Genomic DNA, 12,194 nt, shown 5'->3' with positions numbered 1-12,194 from the left:
TTTGCCAGTATCAGCACTTTCTTTGCAAGCTAATATCACTTGGTGCTGCTGCTGATTGCATAGGCAGCAGCTGTCAAGCTTGCAGTATATACTTAAAAATACCACTGAAAACATTTTATATATAATCCCCTATACATAAGCCAAGCACATACAAATACATTTCTCAGACATAGAAATGTATCTTGCTGTAAATGGAGCCTCTCAAAACACAGTGATACATGGAAAAACACGCATATTGATGAGATTTACTACAGATGTTTTTTTTTCTTCCAGTATATGCTTTAGGTTTGCAAACTGTTTACCCCTACCATGCTACCTTTTCTGCACATCATATTACACATCTCAAAGAATGTCACAACTGGTACTTTAAGATACACCTGTCATGGGAGAACAGATGATCTGGCACTGTTTGTCTTCTGATAATTCTACCTTGTGAACGTATAAACTTCACATAAAGGAAATTGCTTTTTACTCAATAACCCATGCAATAATCTTTGTACATTTATTCTTACATACAAAAAATATTATAACATTTTAGTGAACTGTAAAGTTATTTTTGTATTCAGTGTAAAATACTTTATTGGGCAGACAGATCTCTGGGGCAAAAGGCCTGATCCTTGGGTTACACGTTTCAGTTGGATAAGTTTTTTGATAGTGGAAAATAATTTTTTTTTGTTTTATAATAACACTTTTTAATATTGTATTCTGTACAATATAGTTTCCTGTGCTGAAAGATTTATTGTATGTTCCACCCACTTTACAACCAATTATTCACTGTCACCAACAGCTGCTGGTATCACACCAACAGAAAGAATGGATGAGCATTGTCCCTGATCATGTAATCGCCTCAATAGCCAGTCATGGAAATTGTGAAGTTTATTTACAGACCACTGTGGATTAAAATGTTTAAAGAAAAAAAAAAAACCCTAAAAAGTTACTAACAAAGTGTGATAACCAAAAATGTATATTTGTCAGTCCATATTAAAAAAACATGATCAGGATATTTGTTTAAACATTTAACACAAATAAAGGCCTTGCATGTCCTTAGAAAAACAATTTAGGTATTAGGCCAAAGAATTATTGTCCAGTTTCCCAATGCATTCTGACTATATTCAGTCTGAGCATCATAGCGTTGATTACATTTAGTCTTGAAGGGGTTACTTGCAGTTATGTAACATACTGGACTCAAAGGGCTCTATTTATAAAAAGAGAATCAGACAATCTCTTAAACATTCCCTTGTGGGAATTTTCCTGGTCAATGTGTTTAAATGGCAGTAATTCATTCTCATTAGGGAATGTTTGAGGAAATATCAGATTCTCTGTTTTATAAATAGAGCCCAAAATGTAACAACTTGAAAATGAAGTAAAAAATGTGTTAAAAAAAGAAAGGAAAAATAAATATAACCGTGCATTCTTCCTGCAGAACATGCACAAGCTAAACCCATACTGACACTAAGAATATAGATGGATATTTATTGGCTAACAGACATGGATGTTCTGATAATTTATTAAAATAAAAAAAAAAACGAATTCGGAGGGGGCAGATTTGAAAATACCGCCACACTTGTAAAAACACATTCCATATGTATCCTGTTTTTCCCCCAATTTTCATCTTTTCTCAACATGAAGACAAATTTTTAAAATCCCATCACATTCAAAATAAGCCACTATTTTGCTTCAGTTACTAGAATGGTCCTTAGTACATGGATAGACAATACACCACCACCATGTGTGGATTTTATATTACAAGAGGTCTGTGCTTTGCAATCGCACACTGCTTCATTGCCAAGCCATTATTCAGTTTCATTGAAGAAAAACATCTTCTTGGATCTAGGAACTGCTGGGCTTGCCTGAATGTGCACCCATCCGTTGAGGATCTTGAGATGGATAATGTATATGACCAGGAGCCCGGAGGAATGGTGGAGGTGCCATGGGAGGAAACATGTGTGGGCTAAATCCTAAAAAATAAAAGAGGAAAACCTTAAGTCAGCATGTAGATTTCTAAAAAGGCATTTATCAAAAAAAGAGTAACCAGGAAGAAATGTTTTTTATTTTTGCAGTAGAGACATACTATGTCAGTAGTAAAAGAGTCTTGCCTCTGTTTTCAAATGTCTTCAATGTGTATATTAAGCTCTGCCGAGTTTACAACCTAAAATAAGTTTATTATCTAACAGTGCAAATTAAATTGACTGCATTATAATATCCCAGGGTATCCCGTTTAAAAAAGCTCAACAATTTTAATTTAATCATTTTTTTTGGAGAGAACAATGAGTTTGTGTTAGTGGGGAAGCCAGTTGTAGACGAAAAGTGATAAAACCTTGCAAATATATTATGTCCCCATTTTCAGCCAGTTTAAGTGCATCCTAGTATGCTGGATGACAGTATTCAAATATTACCAAAAAGCTAAGTTGAAGTTTATGAAAAGCCTAATAATTTTTTGTCTGTGAATTATACAGTTGCGAGTGTCATATCTGTTCAATTGGTGCAATAAAGTGTTAGCTCACAGCACAGCTGTGGGAACAACTAAAAACCAATATTACCTGGAGGGGGTCCACTTAGGCCGGGAGGAGGCATAGCTATGTTAACCAATGCAGGAGATCCATTTGGAGGAAGATTGAAGTAATTGGCAGAAGCTTCCTCTTCTGTTGGTGGAGGCGGCAACACTGTAGATGAAACAAACATTTGCGGCATAAACATCACATTCAAAGCAGATTTCTACAACATATTTAATTGGCAAATAAACAGGGAAGATAAATTAGAACTCCAGATATTTTTTAGGTTTTGGTCAGCATTGTGTGAGGTTAGAGCCACTGAAAGACTTTTTGCTTTACTGCTGTATGTATTTTCCACAGAAAGCAAACAGAAATCTACCCCTAAAAAAAGAAAAAAAAATGGAAACCACACCAGTAATGCTGTCAAGGAAAAAAAAAAAAAAAAAAAAAAGATGTCTCCACTAAAGCTTTGTTTAGCAACTAGTTTTTTTTTCTTTTCTGGGACAAATGAAAAACAAAATATTCGGAACGGGGGTGCTCATCCTTTATAAAAAAACAAAAACAAAAGAATCTGAGCTGAAGTTACATTTTAGACTTTAGTGTGCACAGAGGAGCAGTTTTGAAGATCTACGAAAAAAAATTGCAGTCTCAAAACTCCTCCTTTGCAAAGCAAGACTATGGTAATATAAAAACAGTCTTACCACTAACTAAAAACAAGTTAAATTGTTACAAACATTTATACCAACATTGTTTGTTAACTCTTGTACACCATTCTTACCCTTTTTTAAGTATAACATTCCCTAAAATTTGATACCCAACCATTATATGGCAAGTGCCTTGTTTCAACTGTTTACAGTCTCCACACCGAGATTTTTACAGCACCAATATTCAGGCACAATATCCAGACAAAATTATGTGGGTTGTTGACCATATACAAAGTAATTAACATATAAGTATCTAGTCTTCCCACTCCCCTGTGGAGACTATAGCTCTCTTCACTAAACTAAAGATCTCCAGGTTTATAAGCACTAACTCTGTAATGTGTATAAACTTGATCAAAGATAAAATCAAAACAAAAGACAAGTCAAAAAGTTCTTATGATGTCCAAATATATATATTACACACACATACACACTACTAGGTAAAAGCATAGTAGTAGTGTTTGCTGATTTTCCTAGAAATGTCTATGATGAGCAATACGAAAAACTAAACAGCAAGGCACGGCTTTAACCAAAATCATACCTCCAGGGAGACCAGGGACAGGTTCAAGTTTCAATCCAGAATCAGCAACGCCTTCATGTTCTCTATCTTTCCCACGGGCCGCTTGAGATCTACAATATTAAACAAAGTAAATCAGAATGGGTATCTTGAGGTAAAAGAAAATAATCTGTCTTTAAAACCCCATCTCATAAGTAACTATTCATAAGGCAAAGTTTTGTTTCATTTTAGTGTGTATTTTAAAGCAGTGGTCGCCAACCTTTTCGGTTCCGCGGACCACTAAAATCATAGGCTCCTGACTGCGCATGCGCGGGGAGCCGGTTGTCATTCAAAGGGGGAGAAACTCCCCCAGAGTGATGTCATTATGACATAACCCCGCCTATTTTGCCATCTCAGATCTGAGCCTGCAATGGGAGAGTGGGTGGGTTGTGTCCAGGGACACAGCCTGCCCACCCTGAGCCTAGGAACTGAATGGGAGACATGGTCCGCGGCTCTAGCTGGTGCCGCCAAAACTTTCTCGGACCACCGGTTGGCGACTGCTGTTTTAAAGGTCACTCACCTTCCCCACTTGACGTTGAGTCTGCGACCATTAACAATAAGTTTGTTAAAAGATTTCTCTGCTGCCATTTCTGCTGACTGCCTGGTAGCAAACTGAATGAAGGCACATTGTTGTCGCTGTACTACTGTAATCGTTCGGATTTCACCAAACTGGTAAAAGTGATTCCTGTATGAAGGAAGGAAGAAATTGTTTTTTTTTCAGCATATGCACAAACACAAAATCCGCAGACTGTAACTAATCTAAGACATAGATATGAGAAACAAATACCTACCTAAGCTCAGACTCGCTGATGTTATCACCCAGCCCTCCAACATACAGGGTGGTGATGCTTTTGTCCTCTGGAGGGTCTAGACGAGGCATTGTAGAAGCCCGCTTTAATAGTTTGTCTGCCACAGGGTCATTAATACCATAGTAACGGTCTTTGATATTCTGATCAGCAAGAGGATCGTCAGGATCTGTTGGTTTCTCATGCCTGGAAAACAAAGACATTATTGGATATTAGAAAAACATTAAACTGCATGCCGCTTAAAAAAAGTGCACACTGGTCATGGGGAGGGCATCTTTTTTGCTGCCATCTCTTCTCAACAAAAGAATAAATTGCAGAGAACGATGAAAGTTGCAGCACAAACAAAAGAGAACAGGCCATAGAGAACAAAGAGAACTGGCCATAGCTAGTTGGCCAAGCAAAATCTTGGTTGACTTTAAAAGACAAAAATCTTTGCGCTTAAAATAGTTTTTCCCCTAAAAGAGAAATACTCTTTATAATTCTTATGGATGTATTAAGTTATTTAGGTCACAAAGTAACTCAAACAGTATTCAAGTCAAGCAAGAAACCATTTTCACTCCGACAGTTATTTATGGTTATTTTACAAAATGCTAGTAGTAATTGTCTACTTTCTAAAGAATCCTGAATAGAAACCATGAAAATACAGACCAATGAGTGTTTACTGGTTTAAGCACTGCTCTTTTTTTTAAACCCCAAATCTTCACCAACACATGCTAGACAGTGTGAGGGAGGCTGCAAATAATATAATCACAATTTCTGCCCAGAATCACCATAAGCTTCCTACATCTAATGGCAATGGAATATAAATATTTATATATATATATATATATATATATATATATATATATATATATATATATATATATTACCTAATAAATATATATTTATTAGGTAAAACTAAGTGGACTTAAACAGCTGCAATGTTTCAAAGAAACAAAGGGAGGGAGAATAAAAGTTTCTAGCTCCAGTAGCATATCTGAATTCTCATTCATCTCCATATAGCAGAAAACAGTAATTTTGAATGCTCAGACTATACTAGATTATTGCTGTTGAGAATCAAATTGTCAAAACATAATCCCTAGAATAATAAATAACATATCACAAGTTAAAAAAAGATTTTGCTATGTTTGTACTAACCTGTATGGGCACTCCTCTCCTCTTTTACATTCTCCTTTCACCCAAAATGAGCAGATGTGGGGACGGTTACGCTTGTAGTAAGGGGTAGTACGAGCCAGTTTCAGGAGCATGTCACTGCTCGATGTGGCTTTGCCCAAAGCTCCAACTGCGCGAGAGCCGTCAGAATTTGATATCTACCACGATAAAAAAAAAAAAAGTTAGGTGTTATAAGAAAGTTCAATTTTTTATTTAAAGCACATCCTAAATTTTACAGAAAACACTAATATTTCCAAGCATCATCTCCAAACTTTTGTCTTATACAACTAATCTCTCTAGGACAGTCTTATAATAAATTATATATATATATAAAATATTTTTACTCCAGATAAACGCTTAAAATTAATTTCAGGTCTTGAGAAACCTACTAGTATTAAATTCTTTGGGGTCAGTGAGAAAAATGACTGTTTCATTGGTGGACAGTGGGGGAAACAATGCCTCTATTGTGGTGGTCAGTTGGAAGAATGCTTTCCTTACAATTCTGGTCAGAAAGCTACTCTTACAAACAGCTAAAAAGATCATCGATGGCATGCCACTGACTTTGGCAAGTGATGTTGGCTCAGGAAATAAGCAGGTCTTATCAAATTGGAGGGCAATCAGCCACAGCTTTAAGAACCTCTGGAGCAACCCCGTGGTTCCAAAAAAAAAAAAAAAAAAAAAAAAAATGGCTGATGGGTTTTACAGTACAGTTACTAAAATACTTCCATAGTAAACTTGTTTGATTCAGTCTTTTCAATGCACTTTATAAAAGATACATGGCATTCTCAAGGTTGGTACTCTGAATTACCTCTCTCTCCATGTTCTGAGTGTAGTATTCTTTATTAACATCAGACCTTGGCATGTCATCCTTTAGGGAAATTCCAGCATCTCGTACTTGGATAGGTAGTCCTGTAAATATTCATTAATGTTAGTAAACAGATGATATCTATATTATTAATAAAAAAAAAAACACTAGGTCAATGTAAAAGATTGGCAAAAATGCTGCACAAACTCGATTAGTTTTGTCACTTCTTGTGTTATATTGAATATACATGCTTGAGAAGTTGAAGGGTAAAATCATTAAACAAATTAAAAACCATGGGAATTATCTGTGATAATTTGGTCTTAATGCCTACATGTGGAAGAATAGGCATTCATATACTGAATACAGTTACTAAGAGTATTAACCACATACAAATAAAATATTTTTAATATTGGCAATTATAATAAAAAAAAAAACGGTTCAAAAACCATTATTTCACTTTATGTGCATGAAGTAAACACTTGCAGCATAAAATACCCAACTGCCACCATCTCACAAGGTTTCAACTCACCATACTCCAGATCTAGTAGACAGGTCTGACAGACATTTTTCAGCTTGCTACATGTCTGGCACACCTCTGTCTTCTTAAAACGCATGCGCACACCTGGGCACCAGCGAAAAACTGTGAACGGTCGAGCACAAATCTGAAAGTAAGACACAAAGAGTTACAAGCTATAGGCAAAAAAATAAATAAAAATGTATGGTAGTAATCCTGTTGTACAGGGTAATAAATAACTGGGAGAGACCTTTGACAGCTTTAATCTGAATTTTAGGCAAATAGCAAAAACATGGTGGAAACACAAAAACATTTGGTGCTTTACCTGATAAAAGAGAGAGCGAGCGAGAGAGCGAGAGAGAGAGCGCGAGAGAGAGCGCGAGAGAGATTTGATCGCCTGCTAATTTTGTACATTTGCCCTCTGACAAAGAAATGACCAGTTTAGAATTGTAATGGTAGGTTTATTGTGCCTGTGAGAGACAGAAACAGCAAAAGAACCCTCAAAAACCCAGTGCTCAAAAGTCAGAGCTTGATGTGCATTGTAATGAGTGAATTAAGTATTTGATCCCCTGATCAACCAGCAAGATTTCAGGCTCCTAGGTGTCTTCACTGTATGCAGGCAACAAGCTGAGATTAGGAGCAACCTCTGTAAGGGAGTTCTCCTAATCCAAGCTTGTTACAGTACCTGTATAAAAGACACCTGTCCACAGAAGCAATCAATCAATCAGATTGCAAACTAGCCACCATGGCCAAGACCATAGAGCTGTCTAAGGATGTCAGGGACAAGATTGTTGACCTACACAAGGCTGAACTGGGCTACAAGACTATCGCCAAGCAGCTTGGTGAGAAGGTGACAACAGTTGGTGCGTCAATTCGCAAACGGAAGAAACACAAAATAACTGTCAATCTCCCTCGGTCTGGGGCTCCATGCAAGATCCCCCGTCGTGGAGTTACAATGATCATGAGAACGGTGATGAAGCTACCCAGAACTACACGGGGGGAACTATCAATGATCTCAGAGCAGCTGGGACCATAGTCACCAAGAAAACAATTGGTAACACACTGGGCCGTGAGGGCCTGAAAACTTGCAGAGCCCACAAGGTCCCCCTGTTCAAGACAGCACATGTACAGGCCCATTTGCAGTCTGCCAATCCAGAGAAGAATAGGTTGAAAGCGTTGTGGTCATGTGAGACCACAGTTAAGCTCTTCGGCATCAACTCAACTCGCTGTGTTTGGAGGAGGAGGAGAAGGAATGCTGCCTATGACCCCAAGAACACCATCCCCACCGTCAAACATGGAGGTGGACACAATATGCTTTGGGGGTGTTTTTCTGCTAAGGGGACAGGACACCTTCACCGCATCGAAAGGGACAATGGATGGGGTCATGTACCATCAAATTTTAGGTGAGCACCTCCTTCCCTCAGCCAGGGCATTGAAAATGGTTCGTGGATGGGTATTCCAGCATGACAATGACCCAAAACACATGGCCAAGGCAACAAAGGAATGGCTCAAGAAGAAGCACATGATGGTCCTGGATTGGCCTAGCCAGGTTGATAGGGAATCAAATACTTATTTCACTCATTACAATGCACATCAAGCTCTGAATTTTAGGCACTGGGTTTTTGAAGGTTCTTTTGTTGTTATTCTGTCTCTCACATCTACAATAAACCTACCATTACAATTATAGACTGGTCATTTCTTTGTCAGAGGGCAAACGTACAAAATCAGCAGGGGATCAAATACTTCTTTCCTATATTATATAGGAAGCTGAGCCAGGAAGTGGAAGAGTGAAAATACAAACTGGCAAATGTTTGTGTAAAAAAATTGTAACAGAAAGCGTAATGCTGTAATCATCATTTTAAACAAATGTAGAGACAAATACGAATGCAGCTGAATTTAGGGACGTTGTAAGAAATTCTAGAGTATTTAGGATAAATATAGCGATATAAAATGTGGTTATATCCTGTAGGTGTAATGTATCTTACCTTGCATTCCTTTCCATATTTCTCTTTGGTCTGGAAAATAAAAATAAATAAAATCAGATTGCAGTAATAACTAGAATCACACAGCTTTCAGCTGACTACATCAGGGGCTGCTGTACATGTTTGTCCTCTTTTCAGCTCTATAAACTTTGTAAACACAGGAATGGAATAGAAACAGATTACTGTACAGAGATGGGCTTATGATTGCTCATAAAGTGGAGTTTCTTTGGTGCAAAGCTTAATAAAGTATCAAAAATACTTTATTGATAAGCTAATCATAAAAACAATTTTGTTTTGTATTTATGTTGTTTTATTGTTTATATTGTTTTTATGAATAGCTTAGTAAAGTATTTTTGATGCTTTATTAAGCTTTTCACCACAGAAACGCTACTTTATGAGCAATCATAAGTACAATATTTGGGTAGTTTTAGTGTGTTTCTCATTTGGGACGTGGCAGACCTTACTCCATTACTCATATTATGGGGACTGTTTTTGCTTTTGAATCTACTATACAGAGATCCCAGACCTCTCAGTGCCTAGGTGAACAGGAGGTCACTCTCCACATCGTGAGATTCTAGGAGATGCAGAGGATCCAAAATCCTACACTGTGCTAGAGTATTTTTTGCACAATTAGGGAGACTTTGTATTCTTCAAGATCTTGCAGTAAGAAGTGTTCAGTCTCCCCATGCAGTGCAGAAGCCAGGCAGGAAAGAGGTTTTAGTTAACCTTTTTGAAGATATTTCTGAATATGAAGAAGCCATGATGTATGAACCAAATATTCCTAGTTAGTGCAATGTGCATGTTAAAGTGAACCTTGCTTTTAGGTGCCCAGGTTCCTCACATCCAAAGCTTTTCTGTAACAATTCAACCCAGCTTTCCAGGACCATAAACCACTATCTAACCTTTACAACTGGCCCATCATTTTATTGGGTGTTCCCAATGGTCACTAAGTAGGTGCTTTAATCTGTGAGGACACAATCACAGTAATGAGCCACTTGTGAGAGAAATGTGGAGAACAAGGGCCAGGATCTTGACCTGAGAAGTGGTGTTGATATCCATGTTGCAGAGTAGATCAGGATAGGGGTCATCTAGACCAGCGGTCGCCAACCGGTGTTCCGCAGCTCTTGCTGGTGCATCCCCGAGTGGGGTCAGGAGAAGAACCTCGCTGGGGGGATGCAACGGCCAGAGCCGCAGACCATGTCTACTGTACGGATCGCAAACTCAGGGAAGTGGATGGGTTCTTTCTCTGGACACAACCCACCCACTTTCCCATCGTAGGCTCAGACCTGTGATGGGCGAGTGGGCGGATTCTGGTATCGTGACGTCACTAAAGGGGAAGCTTCTTACCCTTTGAGCGACACCTGGCCTCCTGCGCATGCGTGGTCCGGAGCCAGTAAACTTAGTGGTGCGCCGGTCCAAAAAGCTTGGTGACCACTGATCTAGACATTGAAGAGGAAAGCTAACCAGATTTGCAGGTGATTATGTACGCCTAGTTGTGTATATGTAGCTCAGTGCCAGGAATAAATGAACTCCTGTGCAGGTGTTACATGAGTATGGCCCGGCCAATCAAAATGGTCAAAGTTTCCCAGTCCAGGTTAGGATGAAAGAACGAGTCCCAGGCACTTTTGTCTTTTCATGTTATTAAAACAGACTGCAAACAAATGCCAGGCACCACAAGTCAGATGTCCGGGATATTTTCTATTACATCCAATTACTGGTATTTTCATTAAATACAATATTTTCAAATCTTGTTCTAATGCCCTTAGTGTCACAATAATATCACCAAACATTTATTATTTTCTTACCATTCTGATATATGGATTTTCTCCCAGACATGTTTGACAAAGAATTGGGAAGTCCTGAAAAATACAAACAAAAAATATTATATAAAACTGAGAAAATGTAATATATTTCAGAATACAAGTGTTTAGAAGTTATGGCTGCACTATTACTTTTTAGGCTTTTTCTGCTTTAAGAGGAAACTAAACTAAAAAAAAAATACACTTACCTTCAATCCCACAGTGCAGTCCGATCCCTCTTCACCCTACGTCACCCGACCCAGGCGCGAGTTCAGGTGACGTAGGATGGAAAAAAGAATTTCGGATCTCACTGCGCATGCTTGAGATCGGCAAATGTTTCTGTTTATACGATAAGGCTCCTTCTGCGCATGCCCGAGATGTTTGGGCATGGGCAGCAGGAGCACCCAAGAGGCTCCCGGGATGCGTGTCGTAGGAATTCCCAGGAGGCTTTGCAGTCCCATTCATTTGCAATCCCCTAGGCGATTGAGAATTAGGGAGTAGGCTGCACCCTTTTTTTTTTTTTTTTTTTAAACAAGGGTGTTGCACTTAAAAAAACCAAAACAGACAGAATTTCTACCTTACAATAAAGGGTTGTCTACTCTTTTATGTAAAGTGAAATTTCTAAATTTAGGTACACTTTGTCACCTGGTGATCCAGCCAGCAACATTTCCTGTCCTAGGATAACAACACTCATTCCTTGCATTTATGCAGGAGCTGGGCCATCACCCTGAGGCAGGTTGTGTGATTGGTAGACAGAATGCCTCCTCTTCCCTGGGGGTTCTGTATTCCACAGAGAGAGCTGGGAACATTGCCAGCAGTAACAGGGAACGGCCACCTCACAAACTACCTGGCATGGTCAGTAGGCATTTATAACAAAGCACAGAAGACCAATTCACTTTGCTGAAGTCATTAAACAAAGTCTGGTAGGATAAACTCAGCAGTATTAATGGGCAAAGCCCGCCTGCCCAGAACCTTCTACCCCGTCCCATCATACAATACTAGCTATCCCTGACCACCATGTACACACACATACGCTGAGGCCTACAACTCAGGCTTCGTCTACGCCAGGGCATTACTCTCACTGCCTACTACCGGGAGCCCCGGAATATAGCTAAGCGTGACCAATCACCTTGAATGCCCAATAACTCTTCTACATACCGCGTCCTCCCAGTTCTGCCGGTTGTAAGTATTTGATCCAAGGGACGTAGCCATCTTGAACAGCAAACCTCCGTTACAGCCCTGCCCGTGTTCTGCACATGCGCCGACTACCACTTCCCGCGTACTTCTGCCGGAAAGATAGGAAGACACTGCGCCGAGCTCTATGGGGAGATTTGCACAGCGCCCTCATGCTGCACCAGGTAATATTACTACCGGTTAGCCAAATGGC

The 12,194-nt window shown here is 39.0% G+C and overlaps 1 protein-coding gene across 2 annotated transcripts; it reads right to left on the bottom strand.

Moving 5' to 3' along the window:
• Positions 1-479: 479 nt before the first annotated feature.
• RBM22 (RNA binding motif protein 22) lies at positions 480-12,107 on the bottom strand. 2 transcript variants are annotated; one of them, XM_072411745.1, is made up of 11 exons: positions 11,966-12,107; positions 10,814-10,867; positions 9,012-9,041; positions 7,042-7,174; positions 6,516-6,616; positions 5,693-5,865; positions 4,541-4,741; positions 4,270-4,434; positions 3,735-3,823; positions 2,541-2,663; positions 480-1,958 (listed from the first exon to the last, which is right to left on the bottom strand). In XM_072411745.1, exons 1-11 carry the CDS (start codon positions 12,017-12,019, stop codon positions 1,831-1,833), a joined length of 1,251 nt encoding a protein of 416 aa, XP_072267846.1. In that variant the 5' UTR covers positions 12,020-12,107; the 3' UTR covers positions 480-1,830. The 2 variants fall into 2 exon arrangements, with proteins under 2 accessions (XP_072267846.1, XP_072267847.1); XM_072411746.1 differs by having other exon boundaries at positions 11,937-12,037.
• Between the last annotated feature and the right edge of the window lie 87 nt (positions 12,108-12,194).

This window comes from Pyxicephalus adspersus, chromosome 5, assembly GCF_032062135.1.
Source record: "Pyxicephalus adspersus chromosome 5, UCB_Pads_2.0, whole genome shotgun sequence".
Taxonomy (NCBI): domain Eukaryota; kingdom Metazoa; phylum Chordata; class Amphibia; order Anura; family Pyxicephalidae; genus Pyxicephalus; species Pyxicephalus adspersus.
This window is presented reverse-complemented; position numbering and strand designations above follow the sequence as displayed.

Bases quoted from the DNA above. Each gene is read 5' to 3' on its own strand.
- RBM22 (XM_072411745.1), bottom strand. From the start codon at position 12,019: ATGGCTACGTCCCTTGGATCAAATACTTACAACCGGCAGAACTGGGAG. The intron at 4,742-5,692 runs GTTAGTACAAAC...TTTGTTTTCCAG, and splicing joins GGAGAGGAGTGCCCATACAG to GCATGAGAAACCAACAGATC. The intron at 1,959-2,540 runs GTAATATTGGTT...TTTATTTTTTAG, and splicing joins CCTAAGTGGACCCCCTCCAG to GATTTAGCCCACACATGTTT.